Source organism: Pelobates fuscus, chromosome 11 (assembly GCF_036172605.1).
Source record: "Pelobates fuscus isolate aPelFus1 chromosome 11, aPelFus1.pri, whole genome shotgun sequence".
NCBI classification, from domain to species: domain Eukaryota; kingdom Metazoa; phylum Chordata; class Amphibia; order Anura; family Pelobatidae; genus Pelobates; species Pelobates fuscus.
The window spans coordinates 14,402,949-14,426,768 of NC_086327.1; the positions used below are offsets into that span (position 1 = coordinate 14,402,949).

General features: G+C 38.9%; 1 protein-coding gene across 2 annotated transcripts in view; it reads right to left on the reverse strand.

Moving 5' to 3' along the window:
* The window catches only part of LOC134577057 (phospholipase A2 inhibitor and Ly6/PLAUR domain-containing protein-like), a 79,818-nt gene extending 60,277 nt beyond the window's left edge, over nt 1-19,541 (reverse strand). The window contains exons 1-5 of one of the 2 annotated variants that reach the window (XM_063435697.1): nt 19,452-19,541; nt 17,262-17,378; nt 9,070-9,216; nt 5,105-5,245; nt 1,783-2,250 (exon numbers count right to left, since the gene is read on the reverse strand). In XM_063435697.1, coding sequence (XP_063291767.1) covers nt 2,081-2,250; nt 5,105-5,245; nt 9,070-9,216; nt 17,262-17,378; nt 19,452-19,503 — 627 coding nt within the window. In that variant the 5' untranslated portion in view covers nt 19,504-19,541 and the 3' untranslated portion in view covers nt 1,783-2,080. Of the gene's footprint in view, nt 1-1,782; nt 2,251-5,104; nt 5,246-9,069; nt 9,217-17,261; nt 17,379-19,451 lie in introns of those variants that run through there. The other variant, XM_063435698.1, reaches the window with a different exon arrangement.
* Between the last annotated feature and the right edge of the window lie 4,279 nt (nt 19,542-23,820).

Here is a 23,820-nt window from a genome sequence, read left to right on the forward strand (position 1 = left end):
ATAACTGAGAAAAATAGGGATTTGGAAGCAATAACTTTTTCTCTTTAAAATAGTTTACTGAATATAGACAATGTATAAAAAACTAAATAATTCATAATAATAAAAGCAGACTAAATAAAGTGAAATGTATATTCTTGCAACATAAGAAAAATAAAATCACACATCCTCCTTATCATTACAGGTTAATCTCCCGTTCTTGTGTTCATGCAGCTGCAAAAACATGCTCTCCCAGTTCTGTGTCAACTAACTAATAATTGGTGTTTATATATATTTTAGATAGCAATACTTCCAGCCATTTTGGGGCAGGAAAAATACCATATAATACATTAAAACAGGTAACTGCAGTCAACTTAGGGGTAAACTGTGGCCAATCAATTCACCTGGTGTAGGAAGACAAAAGGGCATTTATAGTATAAACATTTTAATAATGAAGCTGCGTGTGAAGCCAGTTTGATAACAAAAAGAACACATGACATGTGTGACATGTCATGATTCCCTTGTATTCCAGAAGTTTGGTCCTTAAGGGGTTAAAAGTACATGAAGCTACAACAGGGGGTGCGGGGCTGACTGTCATTTCTGCAAGTGCCCATAGCTATTTAATACATATATAAACTTATATAAAACATTTTTACTGCTCATCTTCCTTACCCTCTTGATCTTCACCTTCACTTGATCCAAAACATTTTTCCAAAAATGATCGCAAGGTTGACATTTGTCTAAACCAAAAAGCCACATGGATGAAATCCAAAGTGCCCCAAACTATTTTTTTCTTTTGACAAATTAATTTGTATTAACCAAATTGTTTTACCACGCACAAGTCTGGAGATTAGTGACGTGGATGAAAGGGGGCAGCTATTGATAGGATAAAATCATATAATCAATCCACCATTTTAAGTAAACATTCTGTTTTGATGTTTACTTCTCATAATTGCTTAGAAATATTATCCATATTTATTGAAACCTCACAGTGGGGTTGTTATCTGAGTCAATTCTCCAGGCCCGTGGGTGGTTTGTGCTGATTGACAGTGGGGTTGTTATCTGAGTCAATTCTCCAGGCCTGTGGGTGGTTTGTGCTGATTGACAGTGGGGTTTTTATCTGAGTCAATTCTCCAGGCCTGTGGGTGGTTTGTGCTGATTGACAGTGGGGTTGCTATCTGAGTCAATTCTCCAGGCCCGTGGGTGGTTTGTGCTGATTGACAGTGGGGTTGTTATCTGAGTCAATTCTCCAGGCCCGTGGGTGGTTTGTGCTGATTGACAGTGGGGTTGTTATCTGAGTCAATTCTCCAGGCCCGTGGGTGGTTTGTGCTGATTGACAGTGGGGTTGTTATCTGAGTCAATTCGCCAGGCCTGTGGGTGGTTTGTGCTGATTGACAGTGGGGTTGTTATCTGAGTCAATTCGGCAGGCCTGTGGGTGGTTTGTGCTGATTGACAGTGGGGTTGTTTTCTGAGTCAATTCTCCAGGCCCGTGGGTGGTTTGTGCTGATTGACAGTGGGGTTGTTATCTGAGTCAATTCTCCAGGCCCGTGGGTGGTTTGTGCTGATTGACAGTGGGGTTGTTATCTGAGTCAATTCGGCAGGCCTGTGGGTGGTTTGTGCTGATTGACAGTGGGGTTGTTATCTGAGTCAATTCGCCAGGCCTGTGGGTGGTTTGTGCTGATTGACAGTGGGGTTGTTATCTGAGTCAATTCTCCAGGCCTGTGGGTGGTTTGTGCTGATTGACAGTGGGGTTGTTATCTGAGTCAATTCTCCAGGCCTGTGGGTGCTTTGTGCTGATTGAACTGCAGATTAAATATTCCCCATGGAAACACATTTAGCCATAACAGCTATAGAAATCAAAAATGGCATAATTAAGTAAATAAAGAGCATAAATGTGCAATTTTGAACAGTTAAAAAATTAAATAGTAGTATTAAGCACTAGCTTTGAAACTCTGGGATAAATGCTTTATTCTTTATTCTGGAATAAAAAAAGAATGCAAACATTCTCCTGGTGATCATCTGCAGTCATCACCAACCATCACCAGTATGGAACTATTCATATTTACAAGCATTTCTGCTATTGATAATGTCCTACACACATTTTCTAAAAGTAGCATTTTAACAGCACAAAAGAAATGATAGCAGAAAGGAACATGTTGGAGTGCAGCCCAATACTTCCACTTGTGCAGGTAATCTTGACAGTATTGATCACAGTCTGGCTCCCAAGATCACATATACTTTTTGTGGCACAACCACGAATTGAAGTTTTGAGTCCTGTAGAGAAAAAACAAGCTTTGTGTAATAAACCATTTTGTATTGTAGAGACAAATGTAAATTACCGGACAATAGAATGTCCAATCTAAATAGAATATAAATTATTATGTAAACTTATCAAGTCGGTACTGGTATGCCAAGAAAATATTCCAGAACTTCCAAATACCCAAAGTAAACCTCTGCTAAGAACCAGTGCGGTTATAGTGTACAAAATATATAGGCAAAATATTATTCTTTTTAAACTGTGACCGTGTTGTTATAGGTAGATTTTAAGCACCCCTTTAATGAAGTGTGCCTAGGTGATCTCTCTTGTTCTAAAATAAATAATGATTAACTACGTAATAAATGTGTTCATTGATTGTCTTGCTTTTTCATGGAAAATTCCCACAAAAATGTAATTTCCTCCCGATGCATGCCTTAATTTGATTGTTGATTTAAATCTTGTCGATTGATTCTTGCTTTTAATTGGAAGCTCTCTCATTCACACAGATGGAAAAACATAAGCATTATTTGCTAACTTGCTCTTTTTTCTTGTCTTCACCCTGTTTAATGCTCATAGCTGCTATTTATTCATTATTCTGTGCATGCTGCGGTTTATATCTTTTTTTTAAATCTGTGATTGTTAAGCTTTCCGATCCTTTTTTTGTTTAAATACATCACAATCTGGTGTCAGTAACCAATCAATGTTTTGTAACGTTCTGCCACTGTTGTGTAAGAGTTATTGAAAAGTTCCCAATCATAAATTAATCTAGGGGTAGGGTGGAATAGTGTAGAAATACTAATAAAAAAAAAAAGAACAATAAAGATTGTTTTAACGTGAAAATATAATTACATGAATCAATAAATCTGCATAGCACTTATGGGTGCAAAAGTATCAGAAGTATATCAATTATACCATTAGTCTAGTGTCATTATGACAGCTAATCTATCCTAATGTAGAATATTAAAAAAAATGATAGTAAATTCCATGAGACATATGTGGTCTTATATTCCCCTCAATAATCAAAAATGAATCAATAGGATTGGCTACTTTAGTAATTATGTTTGGCAACATAGAAAGTGATGAATTGTAAATTGCAACAAAGCAATGTATCCATTTAGTTCTCATCTTATACAGTTGCCATTAAGTCCACCTATGACATAGGATGCCCACTAGATGTCTCTAAAATGATACAAATGTCCACGAAAGACTAAATCTAAAGCTGTTCCTAATCACAGAGATTTTCAAGTGAAAAATGGATCAGATCCAAATAAGGGAGGAAAGGAGGTAAATATATAAAAGTAAAAAAATTATAAGGAAATTAGAGTTTATAGTAATCTCCAAATGAAAATGTATATGAAAAAATTCCCACAGTTTCCTGTGGTTAAACCGAAGCCACCCATTGAGCTTTGTTACAATGTTCCTTTCCTTTGGGGGATTTTGGGGGAACAAAAGGAACATGGGTTGGCTGGTAAATATGTAGGGACTAGTTATCATTCACTTTATACTAATGAGATTAGGGAACAGCTGACCCATGCACCTTTCTGTTCTTTAACTACGGAAAACTGTTGGAAGGCTTCAGATTCATTATTTTTTTTTTTGGGGGGGGGGACTTTTTCATGTGGCAGATGGCTAGACAGTACTGATCAACTACCACAGAATACGCCCTTGCACTGCCAAGTTTTTTTTTTTTTAGCTATTTCTCTGCTAACTGCTAGCACTGCACATGGACACATAGTTTGGGTTTCAAGCCTTTGAGTCCAGATTTGCAGCATTTGATTAAGATTTTAGATATCCAGCACCTAAAATATGAACCAAATTAAGTCTATTCGAGGCCTGACATTGTTAAATTTCATGAAATGATTGGCCCAGTACAGCAGCAAATAGTTTTTCCCTATTTGGTAAAGGGCCATTCGGACTTTAGTGAATTATTGACTATTTTTTAGTTTTTTTTGTTTTTGTGTCCTTCTCAAGTGCTTTGTCTTGCTGAATTTGTTAAGTTTTTGATGGTAGTAGAGTGATAACTCCTCTTTGGAAGGAATGTGATTGCCAAAACTAAGTGCTTAAAGGATCACCATGATCACACAGACCACTTTATCTCAGTGAAATGATATGGGTTCTATGGCCCTGCTAAATCTCTCCCTCAATGTTAAACATTGCCGTTTTAGAAGGCTTTAAACACCTCTAGTAGCTATCTTCCTGATAGCCACTAGAGCGTACTTCCAGACGCACAACTGATTCAGTACTGTGACATATGACATCTTCACACATTGCATGAGGACATCTAATATCCTCTGATGATTCTCTGTTAGATTAATTTGATTGTAGGAGTGTGGCATTCGCTTCTTGTCCGTAAGGCTTCGCTATAAGAAGCAATGGATTGGGCAAGAGGACGAAGAGGAAAGAAGACTACATGGATGGTGGAGTGGACAGCTGTGAGGACTGAGTCTCAGTGCTGGAAACAAGCTAAGCAAAACTAATTTATATAATTCAATTAAGCAGAGCCAGATAACTAAATAGGTACTAAAACTCTTTAGCATTAGGAATACATGTGTGTATTCCTAACGCTATATTTTTTCTTTAATTTAAGATACAGAGACTCTTTTCACTGGTGTGATAACAGTAAAAGTGGATTGTGAAGGTTTGAGGAATCATAGAATTGTGTTTGTGTATACATTGTTACAGTTACATCAACAGCCGCTAATTTGTTGATAAATGCTAAATGTATCATTGCATTTATCACTGCATTGCATTTATAAATGCTAACTTATTTGTTTCACCTGTGGGTGAGGTAAAGGTTGGATGTTGGATGAATTAAAGTATCAACTTATACAAAGCTGAGAAGCAACCAAATTCCCATTGTATTTGTTTTACCTGCAATTGTTGTAGCTTGCAGAAGACACATATCCTCATTGCCGGTACATTGAATGGTATCCGAAGTATAACACCAGTTAGAGGTTTCAGAAATACATGATCGACATGTCAGTCCATTTTGCTGAGTACTGATTTGTGGTACTTTATATGAAAAATATAAAACAATGAAATATAATATATATTCTCTTCAACTCTTTTAGCATGTTTTTGCATATTTTTGAAAATGGATTTAAAATATATATTTTTTCATCTCCACAAACTGGTTTACACTAAATATGGAATTAGGCAGGGATGTCCCCTTCCACCCCTTCAATATATACTGATCCCAGAACCCCTTGCCTAATTATTTAACAAAGTAATTGGAATAGGATCTAATTCTCAAATTGAAGGCTTTTAACTAGATCATCTCAAATTACAAATTAGCATGTACGCGGACGATATAATTCTAACCTTGACAGCGCTAGAGTCTTCCCTGGGGGCATTAATCCTAGAGATAATAAACTACAGTCTATTTTTAAATTGTAAAAAATATAAACAAATCCCAAATCATGGCAATTAATCTAGAATACATGATACAACATGATCTTGTACTAGATACCCCTCTTGTGCTAGATACCCCTCTCTATGGACCCTGCAAGGTTATACTTATTTAGGAATCCATTTCTCTTCCAAAATGAATGACCTAGTGGATGGAAACTTTGATATCTTACATAAAGAGGCAAGCTATACATTATTAAATACCTGGAAGCATATAGGTATCTCTTGGCTCGGTAGAATTATTATAATCAAATCATTATCTTCCCAAAACAAAACAAAAAACACAAACCAAATGTAGTTTGACATAACAGAAAGTAAAAATGACAGATAAATTGTTTCTCTAGTGCTGCCTAAAAACATCAAGCGCACAATTGAGAACATTGGTGTATATTTGTGTCACGATTCCGGGAACCCAACACGCTAACAGACACACACACAGAAAAGGTGCCGTACCGGACCTTAGAGTGGCCGGGCTAAGCACACACAGAATAGTCAGGAGACAAGCCGAGTCAGGGGAACCAGAAAACAGGATAACGATAAACAAGCCGAGGTCAAAGGGTAGGAGAAAGTCACAGAGTCAGATTAACAAGCCAGAGAGTACTTAACCAGAAATCACAAGTTCAGAATCAATACTATACAGCAAAGACCACAACAGGGCAGGGAGGAACAGGAAAGGTGAGTATAAATACCCTAGGTTAAATTCTGATTGGATAACTTCCAATCAGAATTAACAATCACACGTTTGAGATATCTAAGCCTCCCACTGTGATTGTGGTACTGTTGCTTTAACGCCGGGTCACTCACGTGACCCCGGCGTTTGCATAAATCAACGACCTTCCAGCGTGCAGCGTTATACATGCTGCCGCTGGGAGGCGTGACGGATGCGAGCGGCGAGCGGCGGAGAGGAGACGCCGCTCGCCGACAGGTAGGAGGAGGGGAGACCGCGGGCGGCGATGGACTGAGGGTGAGTGCTGCGAGCTGCGAGCAGCCTCCCCTACTAGCCGCCCACGGACCCCTGACAATTTGGTCCTGAATGCTAAGGGGTCTGTCCCCTCTTGTAACTGTCATTTGTCTAATACTATCCTTACCTTTTGTGTCATTTTACCCCACTCCCTCTAGCATGTAAGCTCATTGAGCGGGGCCCTCAACCCCTCTGTTCCTGTGTGTCCAACTTGTCTGGTTACAACTACATGTCTGTTCGTCCGCCCATTGTAAAGCGCTACGAAATTTGTTGGCGCTATATAAATAATAACATAATAATAATATATCCTACCAAGGTGGTCATATATTTTCAAAATAGTTCACTTAACTAAACTTAACCCCTTAAGGACACATGACATGTGTGACATGTCATGATTCCCTTTTATTCCAGAAGTTTGGTCCTTAAGGGGTTAAAAGAGAAAATCCCTGGTTTAAAATTGAAGTATCTATACGGAATAAACAAGACCTTGCTGACATTATTTGGCTAGATAATAGGGCTGGAAATAGCTTCCTTGCAAAAATTGAATCCCCACATTTAAAAGAATTATATTTTAACTTGCTGAACTATAAGAAAATAAATAAACTACTGAGTAAAATTTCCAAATACAGTCCTATTACAACAATTGAACAAAATGTTGGGGATTTGCAGTTAAAGTATTGGCTAAGGCCTGCCCCACGTAAAATAATAGATATATTAGAGAGAAATACTATTAAACCTTTCCCGCAATTACAGCATTTCATCATCCTTCCTCTAAATGAGATCTTTAATTAACTAAGAATAAAAAATGATCTGGCTTCCCATTTGCTAATAGATGAGAACATTTTATTAGATACAAAAATAAATGATTTATTTAAAAATTAAATTACATTTTGATCCAAAGCATATTGCTATGATATTCTGAACCTTGAGGAGGTTGAACTTAAACCTAGAGCCTGTAAACATTGGAACCAGGAAATTGGATATATTACACAGCCTGACATCTGGTTTAAATCCATCCAGAGGTGAAAAAAAATCAATTCACTATCTAAATATCATTGAGCTCTATTATACGATACTGCATTGATGGTACCTGGTTCTAAATATTTGAAATAAAACTAGAAAAGCTACAATTTCTGGGGAAATTGTGTGAAGTGTTCTTGCCTCCACCAGTAGTCTACAACTGGAGTGGGCGGAGTAACTGGGTGGAGTGGCTTGAGTAACTGTTGTGTGGTTGGAGTGGCTGGAGTAACTGTGGAAAGATTGGAGTGTGGTTCACTCACTCTACAGCAAGGGCAGAGAAGAGCTTTGAAATCTTTCAAATGCCTCGAACATTCCACCAACTGCCAACAGGAACTAATAGATTCCAAATAGGGCAGAGAAGAACTTTCAAATCCCTCGAACATTCCACCAACTGCCAACAGGAACTAATAGATTCCAAATAGAGTGGTTAAAAACAAACTGCTCCAAAATGCTCACTTCACTGGCGGTTGCCATCTTCAAACGGTGGTATTTTTAAATCATCGTGACCTTCTACTGTCTGTTGCTCACACCCGTATGGCCAACTCATGCTTGCAGGAGTTCTCACAGGTGTCTCCTTTCCTTTGAAATAGCCTACCTAGCACCATCAGACTCTACCATAGTCTCCAATCATTTAAAAAGCACCTCAAAACCCATCTCTTCAGGAAAGCTTATGGCCTCCCAGAGTAACCTGTACTCTCTCCTCCAGCTTTGCTTCACTCCACCTTGTTTTATTGCTATTTCCTATTGTGTTTTATATCCCACCTCTACCACCTATTGACTGTAAGCTCATTTGAGCAGGGCCCTCTTCAACCTATTGCTCCCGTAAGTTTTTGTAATTGTCTTATTTATTGTTAAATCTTCCCCTCAGATAATATTGTAAAGCACTATGGAATATGCTGGGGCTATATAAATACCAATAATAATAATAATAATAATAATAATAATAATAATAATAATAATAATAATAATAATAATAATAAAAGTGTACATATTATTGATATGCACTATTAGGTTAAGTTGTATATTGCGGCAGTATGTCCACTGTTGCTTTTCCTTAGGAGAAATGTAAACGTTGGTTGATTTGTAGTATCAATTAGATTATTAGAGCTTCTTTAACCCCTTAAGGACACATGACATGTGTGACATGTCACAATTCCCTTTTATTCCAGAAGTTTGGTCCTTAAGGGGTTAAGTTTTAAATTTGTGTCAGGGCAACCCTTTACCTTATATTCTTACACTCAGGGTTATTCCCTCAATATGCCAATGACAGAAGGATAATTGAGCTCCCCATTGTAACTATATACATTGCACTAACTAGACTTTGATTGAATTGTAATTTTTATTTTTTTTTCACAAGATTTAGTGGATTTCCTTCAGCAATTGAGTTTAGAGGCACATAGATTTAAATCTTGCTCTTGGCACATTTTCAATGGCTTGTTTTACTTACATGACGGGACAGGTGGAGTACAATTGTCAGTATTACAACAAGAGATCCCAGTCCTAGTACTTCCTTCATTAAAGGTAATGCTGCCATTCATACTACATTGGTCTTGAAGAACACATGCTTTGACAAATAAAGTTGTGGTTAGTGACCCTGTTTAATTAAAAGAAATGAAAAAAAAAATTAGTTCTCAACAAACACAATCAAATATAATGTGCTTAATAGAAAGTTAAGCATCTTTTTTTTATGAAGGAACAGAATATTCTCCATAACCATATAATGGCACATGAATTTAACAGCATCAAAGAACCTCAATAATCTGGCACCCACATTAAGCTTTCGCTATCACATTGTTCCTAATGCAGGGCACAGCAGATCTCTAAACCCAAAGGTGATGTGATGTTCACACCCTCGCTATTTAAAGGGACACTCCAGGCACCCAGACCACTTCTGCCCATTGGAGTGGTCTGGGTGCCAACTCCCACTACTCCTAACCCTGTAAGTGTAATTATTGCAGTTTTTTATAAACTGCAATAATTACCTTGCAGAGTTAACTCCACCTCTAGTGGCTGTCTACTAGACAGCCACTAGAGGTCTCTTCCTGGTCCATAGCACAGGAAACCTGTGCTAGAGCGTCGCTGGACGTCCTCACACTGTGTGAGGATCTCCAGCGTCGCTCAAATCCCCATAGGAAAGCATTGAAATTGGTTTTCAATGCTTTCCTATGGGGAGACCTAATGCGCATGCGCGGAATTGCCGCGCATGCGCATTAGGTCTCCTCGGCCGGTGGGCAGAGCCAGTAGGAGGAGCGGCGCGTAAGGAGGAGTAAGTGACTGAAGGGGTTTTCACAGACCAGGACCGCCGGGCTCATTAGAAGCTTTAACATTCCCTGGTGGTCCAGTGGCATGGGCTGTGCAGGAGGGGGGCTGGCAGCGAGCTGTAACTTACCTTTCCTGCAGCTCCTGTCAGCTCCCTTCTCCGCCGTGCCGGTCAGCTCCCACTGTAAGTATTGCGAGAGCCTCGGGGTCAGAACGCAGGAGAAGGGAGCTGGCAGTAGCTGCAGGAAAGGTAAGTTACAGCTCGCTGCCAGCCCCCCTCCTGCACAGCCCATGCCACTGGACCACCAGGGAATGTTAAAGCCCCCCTCCCTGGCCATGTATCAAGCAGGGAGGGGGACAAAAAAAATATTAATAAAAATGTAAATAATATAATAAAATAAAATAAAAATATTAATATTAAAAAAAAAAATAATATTAAAATAATAATAATTTAAAAAAAAAATGCCCACCCCCCCACCAAGGTTACACACTCTGCATCAAATACACAAACACACTACACTTATACACACACACACACTGCATTCATACACACACACACACTGTATTCATTATATACATAAAATAAATATTCAATTAACCCCTTAAGGACCGGCCTGTTTTTGCGATGTTTGAACGTTAAGGACCAGAGCAGTTTTAACACTTTTGTGGTGTTTGTGTTTAGCTGTAATTTTCCGCTCTCTCATTTACCGTTCCCATACAAGTTATATATTGTTTTTTTTCACGACAAGAAGGGCTTTCTTTACATACCATTATTTATATTATGTCACATATTGTAAATAAAAAAAAAAAAAAATGTTTTTGGACTTTTACTTGAAAAATCTTTTACTTATCTACAAAAGCTAATGAAAAAAACTGCTAAATAGATTCAAAATGTTGTCCCGAGTTTAAAAACACCCAGTGTTTACATGCTTTATTGCTTTTTTTTGCAAGTTATAGGCCTATAAATACAAGTAGGAAATTGCTGTTTCAATATATATATATTTTAAATGTATCAATAGTGACATTGTTACACTGTTATCTGTCATAAATCCCCGAAACACACCTAACATGTACATATTTTTTAAAGTAGACAACCCAGGGTATTCAAAATGGGGTATGTCCAGTCTTTTTTAGTAGCCACCTAGTCACAAACACTGGCCAAAGTTAGCATTTATATTTGTTTGTGTGTTAAAAATGCAAAAAACGCTAACTTTGGCCGGTGTTTGTGACTAAGTGGCTACTAAAAAAGGCTGAACATACCCCATTTGCAATACCTAGGGTTGTCTTCTTTTGCAAATGGTATGCCATCATGGGGCTAATTCTCATTCCTTGGCTACCATATGCTCTCAAAGGCAACCTAACCAATCTGACAAATTTCAATAAAAAAAAAAAAAGTTAAATCAAGCCTTATATTTGACCCTGTATCTTTCACAAACACTATAAAACCTCTACATGTGGGGTACTGTTATACTCAGGAGACTTCGCTGAACACAAATATTAGTGTATCAGAACAGTAAAATATATCACAGCAATAATATCCTCAGTGAAAGAGCTGTTTGTGTGTGAAAAATGCAAAAAACTTCATTTTCACTGACAATATCATCGCTGTGATATGTTTTACTGTTTTGAAACACTAATATTTGTGTTCAGCGAAGTCTCCCGAGTAAAACAGTACCCCCATGTACAGGATTTAGGGTGTCATAGAAAGTTACAGGGTTAAACACAGTGCTAGCAAATTAAATTATCTGGACTTTTGGCCTGGGTTGGCAGGCAGGTCCCTCAAATTGCAATCATTAAAATTACTTAATTAGGTAAAAATATTACATAAATATGCACGTAGAATTTTAATATATATACATGTTTATGTATTTGACGTCTACGTGTATATTTATGAAATTATTTATGTAATTATGTATGTGGACATAGGTATATTTTGTATTATTTTTATTTATTTATTTATACATAGATATATATATCATTACATTCTAAGTGTATTTTGATATAAATATATATATATCAATATCAAAATACTGTTAGAATAAAATTGAATATATATATATAATTTTTTGTAATTATTAAAAATTATTTTTATTTTTTGTTATTTATTTTTATTAACATATTATTTGTATTTTATAATAATATATATATATATACCATATATATAGTTATTATATATATTGTATATATTCGTGTGTAATTTAAATATAAGTGTATTTTTATATTAATATACGTATATATAAATATAAAAATACACTTAGTGTGACATTATATATATTATATATATATACATATATTATATATAGGTATATATAGATATAATACATGTATATATATCATATATATATATACACATATTATTTTTTTTTTTTACACTGATTTCTTTTTTTTTACACTTTATTTTATGATTTTTTACTTGCAGGGAGACTGCCTGTCAGCACAGACAGTCCCCCTGCAGGCAGATACACAGACCCCTATTGCGGTCATGTGATCGAGTGATCACATGGCCGTGGGGTCCTGATCTGCCGAGGGGGGACTGCCCGGGCAGACAGGCAGTCCCCCTGGACCGGGAGGAGAGCTGATCGCCGCCGTGGGACCGACGGCGATCAGGTAAGTTGCCCAAAACCGTTATGACGGTTCAGGACCGTCAGCGGTCCAAACGCACGTTTTACCGCTGACGGTCCTGAACCGTCAGCGGTCCTTAAGGGGTTAATGTAATTTAATTGGGATCTAATTTTCTTTAGAAATTTACCGGTAGCTGCTGCATTTCCCACCCTAGTCTTATACTCGAGTCAATACTTTTTCCCAGTTTTGGGGGGTAAAATAAGGGGTCTCGACTTATATTCCGGTCGACTTATACTCGAGTATATACGGTAATCATAAAGAGTAAAAGGTAGCTAAGTGTTGTAAAAAGAATTCTTTCTAACTGAGTAATGTTAGGTCTATTCTCTATTTGCAAGTTAATATGGTTTACTTAGCCAACATAAGTGTCCGTACATGCAAACTTTGCAAATAATATGTGTATATGTGGAGATATTCACTTGAAATTAACTTTATGGGGCCAGTTAACCAGTACAATAAACGGTCGGCCACTCACTTACAGCAGATAATGTGTGAAAAAGAGAATAGATGAACTTGTATTAGGTATAGCAGGAGCAATTGATCTATAGTGACTGAGTTAAGGCTGTAGAGCATGTTAATTAGATTTGAAATAGCTGGTTTGGTATTCTGTTCTAATATCTTTCCTAATAAGAAACATATTTGAAATTGACTAAATCAGTAGAACACAACATACAATGCTTTAAAGCCAGTGCACAATTAGCCACTCTTTTACAGACCTGCAGCCCCAATTACGTTTTATGCAATCCAGATAACATAGAATATAGGCTGACCACCATATTGGTTAATAACCTTTTTATCAGGTCAGTAGTAACCACACTTGTTGATATTTTTACAGACTAACTCCCAATAACCAAGTAACTGGTAAAGTTGTTTGTAAGTTGACTGGAAGTTATTCTTTAGTTAAACCTTAAAGAATCACTATAGGGTTAGGGACACTAACATGTATGCCTGGCCCTATAGTAAAAAAAAAAAAAACACCAATTAGGTGGCTTGCCCCCTTCCTTAGCCCCCTCAGAATGGGTTAAAACTCACCTTATTTTCAGCTCTCCACAGGTCTGCCGGCGCTGCCCCCTCCCCCTTGGTGACATTATCAGAATTCCAGATTGTTAGCCAATCCAATGCTTTTCCCATGGGGAAAGCATTGGATTGGCTAAAATTTGGCCAGGGGGCGGGGCCAAACTCAGTTTTGGCCAATCAGCACCTCCTTATAGAGATGCATTGAATCTCTATTCAGTGTCTCCATGCAGACGCTGAACAGCAGGGCTGCTTACTGTGCCGCCCTGAGCCAGGAAGCACCTCCAGTGCCCATCTAAGGAGCGGCCACTTGGAGGTGTCCTTAAGGGCAATGTAAACACTGCCTTTTCTCTGAAAAGGCAGTGTTTACATGAAAATGCCTAAAGGTAATGATTATACTCACCAGAACAACTACATTAAGCTGTAGTTGTTCTGTTGATTATAGTGTCACTTTAACATTTTAAATAAGATAGAAGATAGAACATTAAAATTAGGGATAGACCGGGGGGCGGAGCCGACAGCCGAACTGACTGGTCGCACGCACTGAGAGCTCCGTGACTTTTCAGCACAAAATACTGACAAAAAAACCTCAAATTCTCCCCCAATTTGGAAGACGAACCTGACCCTACCTGGTAAACAACACAGAAATGGGCAGGAAGACTAAGAAGCTCAAACCAGACCAGCCACGGCCTGGCACAAGTATCGGGGAACTGTGGCGGCGAGCGCATGGCGCCATAGAGCCTAACATGGCCGCCTATCTGGACGACTTCGATGAACCCGAGGAACAACTCTCGGACCCCGGAGAGCTATGCCTACACACGACACAGGCGCCAGCACCACCCAAACCGCAACCGGACTCGGCCCCGGTCACGAAAACGGTCATGCAAGAACTGCTGGCGGATCTCCGCCAGAACATCAAGGCTGATGTGGCGGACATGCGGAGGGAAATCCAAGGCCTTGCAAAACGCACCGACACGCTGGAACTAGACACCCGCACCCATACGCAGCAGATGTCCTCGATGCAGCAGGATCTAAAATCGCTGCAACAGCAGCACCAGCTTCTGGAGCAAAAGCTGGCGGCAATGGAGGACTCGCGCCGCGCCCGAAATATCAAAATCAGGGGCATAGCTGAAACGGTCCTGGACACCGAACTACCTCATCTCATGAGGCGTCTGATGAGCACCTTGATCCCGACCAAGCAGGTCAAGGGCACATGCTTGGATGGCATGTTTCGGATTCCCAAGTCACCAATGGCCCCAGCGGCAGCGCCACGGGATCTAATTGTCAAATTCCAGAACTTACAAGACAAAAGAGCAGCTATGGCAGCCATCAGGGGCAGCACTCCGTTCACTTTCGAGGGCATGACCCTTTCCTTCTATAATGACTTATCCAGAGAAACTATGGCGAGGCGCATGGCCCTGAGGCCCTTCACCACCCTGCTTCGTGCGCACCATATCACATACCAGTGGCGCTCATTTTGTAAGCTCCATGTACTCCACGGAGACACAGCGTACTCAATAGCAGACCTGCAAGAGGCAAGTAGACACCTGTCGACCTTGGGATTACCTCTAAATTCTCTGCGGCAACCCCGCTCATCCTCTAAGCCCCATGAGTGGCACCCGGCCACTACCGAGACATTTGTTCCGAGAGTCCATTCTCGCCCCCCAGAAACCGGGCCCGGCCTGAATTAACCTAGGGAACCTGAAGGGACAATCCACCCTCCTTTGCCACGGCCCTAGTGTAGCCCTGCTACTATTCCTGATACGCCTATCAAGCTCACGGAGCCGGCATCGGCTACTCGAGATGGACTAATCCAGTAACGTTTGATGTTTCAAGTTGTCTTTGTTTTTTTTTTGTTTTTTTTTTTTTTCTTTTTCTTTTCTCGCTTTATCCACTTACACAAGCTTTCCTTCACGGTTCTCACCGCACCGCGATGATGCTGCGGGCACTGAGGTCATTGTAGACCGTACCCCAAGTGTTAGACCCCCATTCGTCTAGTATAGTATGACGTAAATTTTTACACTTATCTACGACGAATCCACAACAGATTACCAGTTAAATGCAAACACGCAATGTCTCTCTAATCAGAAGCATGCAATCGCCAGGTATATTGTTTTTCAGCACCCTGTATCCTATGTAGTGCAACACATCTATCACTAGCTCAGCAGATCCTGCACAAGTGAGACTAACGATTACTCCATTGTTACAGACGATAGTGAGCTATTGTAGAAAAGCAATTGCCTGGCCTGTTTAACTCGTAACTAGTCATAATGCTTATCTAGGTTTTTGTTTTCTTTTTGTTGTTTGCTCTCTTTCTGTAATCGAAAAGTAACCTTAGCTCAGCTTGTGACCCTGTAATTTACCAAAAGTCAGTACGACAACCCGAACCATTCTGACTGCCTTCTTTTCTAATTGACGTGTTGATATAATCCTTGATGAATCTACATAACATATAAAAAGTGCAATGTACTAATATGCCAAACATGTATCTCACTGTTGACCTAAAATCTGGCAATAGCTGTTGTGGCATTGCTCACATCTTGGTATTTCTTTTGTGCACAATAAAATAAAGAATTAAAAAAAAAAAAAATTAGGGATAGACCATCAGATGTATCTTGGGAAATGCCAGCAAATAAAAACATAAACATTTTATAGTAATGATTTAAAAATTGCTGAATAGTTTGAAAGATAATACAACATAACATGCTTTAAAAAAAAAAAAAATATATATATATCCTGTATTTGCCATAAGGCTAAGAAGCCTCCCTCGCCACTCGCCTGGTACTCAGCTAACTGCCTGCCTGCACGCCTGCCTAAACAGCCCAGCCAGCAGCCCGACACAATGAGTGTGTGTCTGTTTGTATATCGGTTAGTGTGTCTGTCAGTGAATGTGTGTATGTCTGTGAGTGAGTATCTATGAGTGAGTATATGTCTGTGAGGGAGCCTATGTGTCTATCAGTGTGTGTCTCTGAGTGGGTGTGTGTCAGTGAATGTGTGTCTGAGTGATTGTGTGTGTGTCGGTGAGTGAGTGTGTGTCTGTCTGTCAGTGAATGTGTGTATGTGTGTGTCTAAGTGATTGTGTATGCCTCTTAGTGTGTCTGTCTGTGGCTGGGTGTGTCTGTCAGATTGTGTCAAATCAGTGTATCTGAGAGTGTGTCTGTCAGTCAAAGTGTCTGTTTGTCTTTAACAGGAAGAGGTGTGGCCTTGAGAATAAGGGTGGGGCAAATTTAAATTAGGGGGTGCTTGACTTAGGGCCTAGGGCAGCACAGATCTGAAATACACCACTGTATATATATATATATATATATATATATATAACCCCTTTCCAAACAAACATTATTGTACAATATCACACAGCCATATTCTGTGTTCACATTCCTGATTTTAGGAAGGAAGCAATCATACTAAGACACTGTACTAACATACAAATAGTCTTTCTATATATTAACGGCACTGAGATTCTACTCTTAAGCAAGATAATATTTTTCATTTATTTTACCCTGTCTACTCTCAATAATAAAAAAAAAAAAAAAAAAAAAATGAACTGCTGACAATTCAATTGTGTTATGTTAGCAGCATACTAAATTGTTGTTCATTTTGTTTGTTAATCCTAGCTTAAAAATACATGTTTAACTATGTTTTATTCTACACCAAAATAAGTAAAGTTTTGGCTTTCTATGCAATAGTTTTACTTTAAACAAAATATTTTTTTATGTCACATGCTTGCATGAAGCCATCACAACATACCTACTTTACCCACTGTGTACTGAGACCCACAGACACTTCCATTGCTGCAGGTTATGGTAGTTCCTAAGCATGTTGTACCGTAGGAACTCGCACATTCCACACAGGAGAGAGAATGACCTGAAAATGTAATAATTAATAAAGTTAGAAGCTTCGTAAATAAAACTCTCACAGCAACTAATGAAGTGTTAAAGGGACACTGTAGGCACCAATACAACTTCATCTCAATGAAGTGGTCTGTGTTCAGTGCCCCTGCTCCCCTTAGTCCTTTAATGTAAAACATTGCAGTTTTTGAATAACTACAATGTTTACTGCAGTGCTAAGACTGCCTCTAGTGGTTGTCTACCAGAAAGCAACTAGAGGCACTTCATGGAGTTTGATTCCGTGAAACGATGCTGGAAGTAATCACGCTCTGCATGAGTTGTTGTTTTTTTAACCCTTTACAACACTGGGATGGGGTTGCAGGAGCAGAGGAGAACATTAATGTGTGAAGTGCCACATTCTTTCAAGAAGGTTGCAACCCATTGGTTACATTGGCAACCTAAATCCCTTTTGTTGAATTTTTATTGTAGACAGAATACTTTGAAAAACTACTTTGAAAAACTACTTTGAAAGAGACCTCATATGTATTTCCTTATCTTTATTACCCTCTGTGACTATGGCATCGAAATCAACTTATAATTAGAAATGCTAAAAATAGAGATAGTAAAATAATTTCATCCGGTAATATTTTAAATGACTACTTCTCTAAGAGGTTTTGCTTAACATCTAGTACTTAATATAAAGCATTGATTTAGAAATGTTCAGATTATAGAATTGAAGCATTTTAATTTAATAAAACTCCCACATTTTCCAGCCATATCTTGAAGAAATTTTTTTAAGAATTGCTCCTAATTTTGCAACAAACTAGGAAAAATTGGATCAAGTAGCTAGTACCCCACTAATTAAAATTATTGTATCATTTTTAGAAAGAAAACACCACTAAAGAGATTGCTACAAGCCTGTGCATCATTATGGTCGGATCACCGTGTTGTAATGAAAAGTTTAATTGCTCTATTAACTACACAGTTATTTGATAATCAACCTTCAAATTATAATACGATATAACAAAGCTGTAAAACGTTCCCAACTAGGTGGAACTAGAAACTGTATCCAGACTGGGTTTTTAATTAAATTTCATGTAAATCAAATTTTACAAGCAAGTTCTAAAGTCAACACCATTCACTTTTCAGGGCTCAAACCCTAACATAGTTGTTCACTAACCTGAGAATTGTAGGGAATACAAAGTGAATTGAAAGTGAATTTCAAAATGTAAGATAAAATAGCCAAATTAGATACATTCTCCAAATCAATTCAGAGTTGGCTATATAGACCTGAAATTTGAAATTCACATTGAATCCCCCTCAATTCTCACTTTAGTGAATAACTGTAATAAAATAACTTTTTTTTTTTTTAGCAAAATATTTGACAATATAACTCGGTTTCTATTTTGTGTCTGTTTGAAATATTGTTGAAATAGGTGAATTAGCATTTTTTTAATTAGCATTTTCAATTAACATTTTTTTTTACATTAATAACATTAAGAAAATATCAATTTGGGGGGAATCTACAAGTTTGTATTTGTCTTTCACAATGTTTAAAACATTTAATATGTTTATTAAAAACATGGAGAGGAATCCATTAGCACATGAACAAGTTAAGGTCAAATTGGTCTGAATTTTTTTTTTTTTGAGACTTACAATTTCAAATAAACTTTTGATTCTTTGCAAATTAATTTCCATTAAATATATTCACAAACCGATTAATAATTACCTTAGTATATACATATGTAAAATCCAAATTGTTTTGGCTTATAAAGATACTTGCCTAACTGGATATTTACTAAACACCAAATTACGCCAAAGTCTTTATAATTCTAAAACTCTAAAATTCTGGTCAATGTTTTGCAATGATGTTGCAAATTCACAATTTGCTGCTTAGCAAACACCTTCCAAATATTAACCTGTTGAGTTCCACACCTTTCTGGCATCAAAAGTGTTAAAGGAATCACATACTAATATATTATCCTTTTATTTTATTTCCTATAGATGTGATTTATCTTTACTCAATTCCACAGACTGGTAACAATAAAATAATCACATTAATAGTTCAGTTGATATTATTTTCACAATGTATTCCAATATATACAATTACCTGTTCCTACTATAGCTGAGAGCACACAGATATATCCCAGGAAAGAATTCATTCTGTACTTTTTCCCCGCTGGAGTGTGTTAAGAATAATCTGACACACCTGGAGTAAAGACAGGTTATGCTGTAATCTCCTTTATATAGTTGAAGATAAGACATGTTCGAGGGATAGGGCTTGATGAGAAAACAATAAAAACACTCATGGTACAAAGTTGAAAACTGAATCATGTTGTCTATTAATAAGAGTTCTTGCGACACCATTATAAAAATATGTTCTCATTTTCCAGACATTAACATCTTGTTATGAAAAATTGAATCACATGTTAATAGTTTTTTCTATATTAAAGGACCACTATAGTGCCAGGCATAGGCGTGCGCAGCCTATTGCATTAGGGTGTGCACCCTAAAGCACAAGCACACGCCGCGTATATATATGTATGTATGTATGTATGTATATATATATATATGTGTATATATACATATACACATATATACACACACACATACACTGCTGTGTGTGTGTGTGCTGTTAGTGTGATGTGTGTGTGAGGGTGCTGGTAGTGTACTATGTGGGTGAGGGTGTTTGTGTGTGTGCACTTGTGAGGGTGCTGTTAATGTACTGTGTGTGAGGGTACTGGTAGTGTGCTGTGTGTGTTTGTTAGGGTACTGTTTGTGTGCTGTGTGTTAGGGTGCTGTTTGTGTAATGTGTGTAAGGGTGCTGTGTGTTTTTGTGAGGGTGCTGTATGTGTGTAGGTGCTGTGTATGTCTGTGGGTGCTGTGTATGTCTGTGGGTGCTGTATGTGTGTATGTGCTGTGTATGTCTGTGGGTGCTGTATGTGTGTGGGTGCTGTGTATGTGTGGGTGCTGTATGTGTGTAGGTGCTGTGTATGTCTGTGGGTGCTGTATGTGTGTTGGTGCTGTGTATGTGTGTGGGTGCCGTATGTGTGTGGGTGCTGTATGTGTGTGGGTGCTGTATGTGTGTGCTGTATGTGTGTACGTGCTGTGTATGTGTGTATGTGCTGTGTATGTCTGTGGGTGCTGTATGTATGTGGGTGCTGTGTATGTCTGTGGGTGCTGTATGTGTGTAGATGCTGTGTATGTGTGTGGGTGCTGTGTATGTCTGTTGATGCTGTATGTGTGTAGGTGCTGTGTATGTCTGTGGGTGCTGTATGTCTGTGGGTGCTGTATGTCTGTAGGTGCTGTATGTGTGTAGGTGCTTTATGTGTGTGGGTGCTCTATGTGTTTGGGTGATTGTGGGGGTACATTACTCAATATCCCCCCTCCCTTCTTACTTTATGTTTTCGAGGGGGGATTCTTGTTCCTTGCTACATTCCCTGGTGGTCCAGTGGAGGTGGGGGCAGATCAGTTAATATCCCCCCTCCCTTGTTACCTTATGCCTGGGAGGGGGGATCCTTGTACTGCCATCCTTCCCTGGCGGTCCAGTGGTGAGTGAACTCTAGCCTGCGGGGCTAGAGTTCACTCTCGCGAGATCTGAGCGTTGCCGCGGCAACGCTCAGATCTCGCGAGAGGAACCCGGCGGAGCTGCTGGCAAGAGCTCCGCCGGTCCTCTCCTGCCTCCCTCACTGCCTGTGGGTCGGTGGGGAGGGAGGCTGAGAGCAGAGCCGGCGTTTGGATAGCGCCGGCTCTGCATGAGCCGACAGGGGGGATCCTGAGATCTCCCCTGCCGGTCTCAATACATAGGCGTGCCGCGGGGATTAGGGTGTGCCCAGGCACAACCGGCACACCCCGTGCGCACGCCTATGGTGCCAGGAAAACACACTCTTTTTCCTGGCACTATAGTGCCCTGAGGGTGCCCCCACCCTCAGGGTCCCCCACCCACCGGGCTCTGGGGTGAGGAAGGGGTTAAACTTTCTCCAGCGCCGGGCAGGGAGCTCTCCGCCTCCTCTTCGCCTCCTCTCCTCCTCTTCGGCTGAATGCGCATGCGCAGCAGGAGCCGCGCGCGCATTCAGCCAGTCCATAGAAAAGCATTCACAATGCTTTACTATGGACGCTGGCATCTTCTCACTGTGATTTTCACAGTGAGAAACACGGAAGCCCTCTAGCGGCTGTCAATGAGGCTGCCACTAGAGGCTGGATTAACCCATTTATAAACATGGCAGTTTTTTTTTTCCCTACATTGGCTTCCTGTAAGATATAGGGCTCAATTTAAAATTCTGGTTCTTGCTTTCAAATATCTACATAATGCTGCTCCCACCTATCTATCCTCCCTAATACACAAGTATGTCCCACCTAGGCCCTTACGCTCTGCTGAAGACTTGTGTCTTTCCTCTGTCCGTACTCCCACCTCTGATGTTCAAGACTTCTTGAGGGCTGCACCGTTCTTGTGGAACTCTCTTCCCTCCTCCGTTAGATGCTCACCCAGTCTCCACTCCTTCAAAAAATCACTAAAAACCCACTTCTTCATAAAAGCGTATCAATTATACTGTTAAAAGCTCCCAACTGATTCCTCTCTTGCAACTGTCATTAGTCTAATACTATCCTTACCTTTTGTGTCACTTTACCCCACTCCCTCTAGTGTGTAAGCTCATTAAGCAGGGCTCTCAACCTGTGTGTCCAACTTGTCTGGTTACAACCACATGTTTGTTCGTCCACCCACTGTAAAGTGCTATTTAAATATAACATAATAATAGCAATAATAATAACAATAATAATAATAATATGGGTGTGGTGGGATCTTTACCCCTTATTTAACACTCCATGTATAATAGTGTTGTTTAATATAGATGAGGTTTAATATAGATATCTTGATAAGAAAATTCCCATCTAATGGATTACTGTGGGATTGATCACTAAGAGCATATTGGCCTGGAGATTAAAGCTCCTTTGCCTAGGGTGATACATCCATTTATCCAGTAGACTTTTTATATTTATATTTTATTTTATTTTTTGTTTTTTGTTTTTTGCTTTGATTGAATACATCTCATGTAATAGGTTCAGTAGAATCCTTATAAGGCCGAGGTATTAATAATTGTTACTTTTTGATGTCTTGATTGCTACTATTGTTTATTTCATCACAGAGACTATTATTGTTATTACTGAAATGTTAGTACCTCCAGGCTGCGTCTTTTCACTTGGGTGATTAGATGCCTTTTTTTTGTTCTTTGTGTTAGTTGGGGTTATGTACTAGGACACCCTTGGAGTGTCTCACTGGTGTATAGTTTCTGGGTGGATGGGGGGGGGGATAGTCTACTTTTCTTATGGTTTCTTTCCTTTTTTCTTCTATATTACTATTCAAAGTTAAACAAAATACATTGTAATAAACCCCACTTGCCTTAACTTCCACTCCAGCATAAGAAATCACATGGCTAATGAAGTCATGCTTCAGCCATATATTTTTTTTCAGTCACCCTGTCTTATGCGGAGAAACTGTAAATACATGTTTTACCTTCTCTCTATCTTTACTGAAGCCTGCATGGATCAATGTGGATCTATCATCATCTAGCAGATTCAACATACTAGAGAATGCTCGGGACTATCAATTCCCCTGACTTTACTGTCTCTCTTCAGTAGTACTAGTCACAGCATTGCCTATAGAATATAGCTTGCCTAGCAACACCACTTCTCTGATATCCACAAGCACCCATTGAGATTTGATCTAGAGTAGACCAACAAACATTCTAATGATATCCGATCTATAGTCACAGGACTAGGATCTAACACATAAGTAGAGACTGGAAAATGTTTATAAAAAAACATCCTAAGTATAGGAAATACTAAGAATTTGACGTGTGCACTTGGATTCAGACAAACTGTGATTCAACCGAATTTGCACTGATTGGCTGGATTTCATACCTCCAAAGCACTATACATACATGTAGTATGCTGTTAAAAAAAAGAAAAAATGAAAAAGATGATTAATGGCTAGGGGACAGCCACTAAAAATAACATGAAGTACATAAATAAATATATATTAAACATACAGCATTCCTAGAACACATCCTCTTTTTCCTTCTGTTGGTTACTTTTTCTCACTTGCTTTGTGAACCAAAAGGTGATAGAATGCACTTTTCATTATACTGCTAAACATATACATGATATTTTTATCATCATTGGTTTCAATATATTTTATTCATCTAACTAAAGATTCAATATAATGTTGACCACACAGTCAGGTCAGAATTGCATTAGTGGCCCTATTGCACCACAAGCCACACACTTTAAAACTAAATGTTTTTGTAAGTAATTAAAATGTGTATCTCTGACATAACAGTGTGATCTTGGTGTGTTGGTGTGTAACGATCTGGCTCAATGTCATTTTTGTGTTAAATTGTTTTTTTATTATTTAGTCTTTCAATGCTTAGTGAAGGTTAAACATTGTACAGCACAGTACAACACAATCATTGTAGGCTATC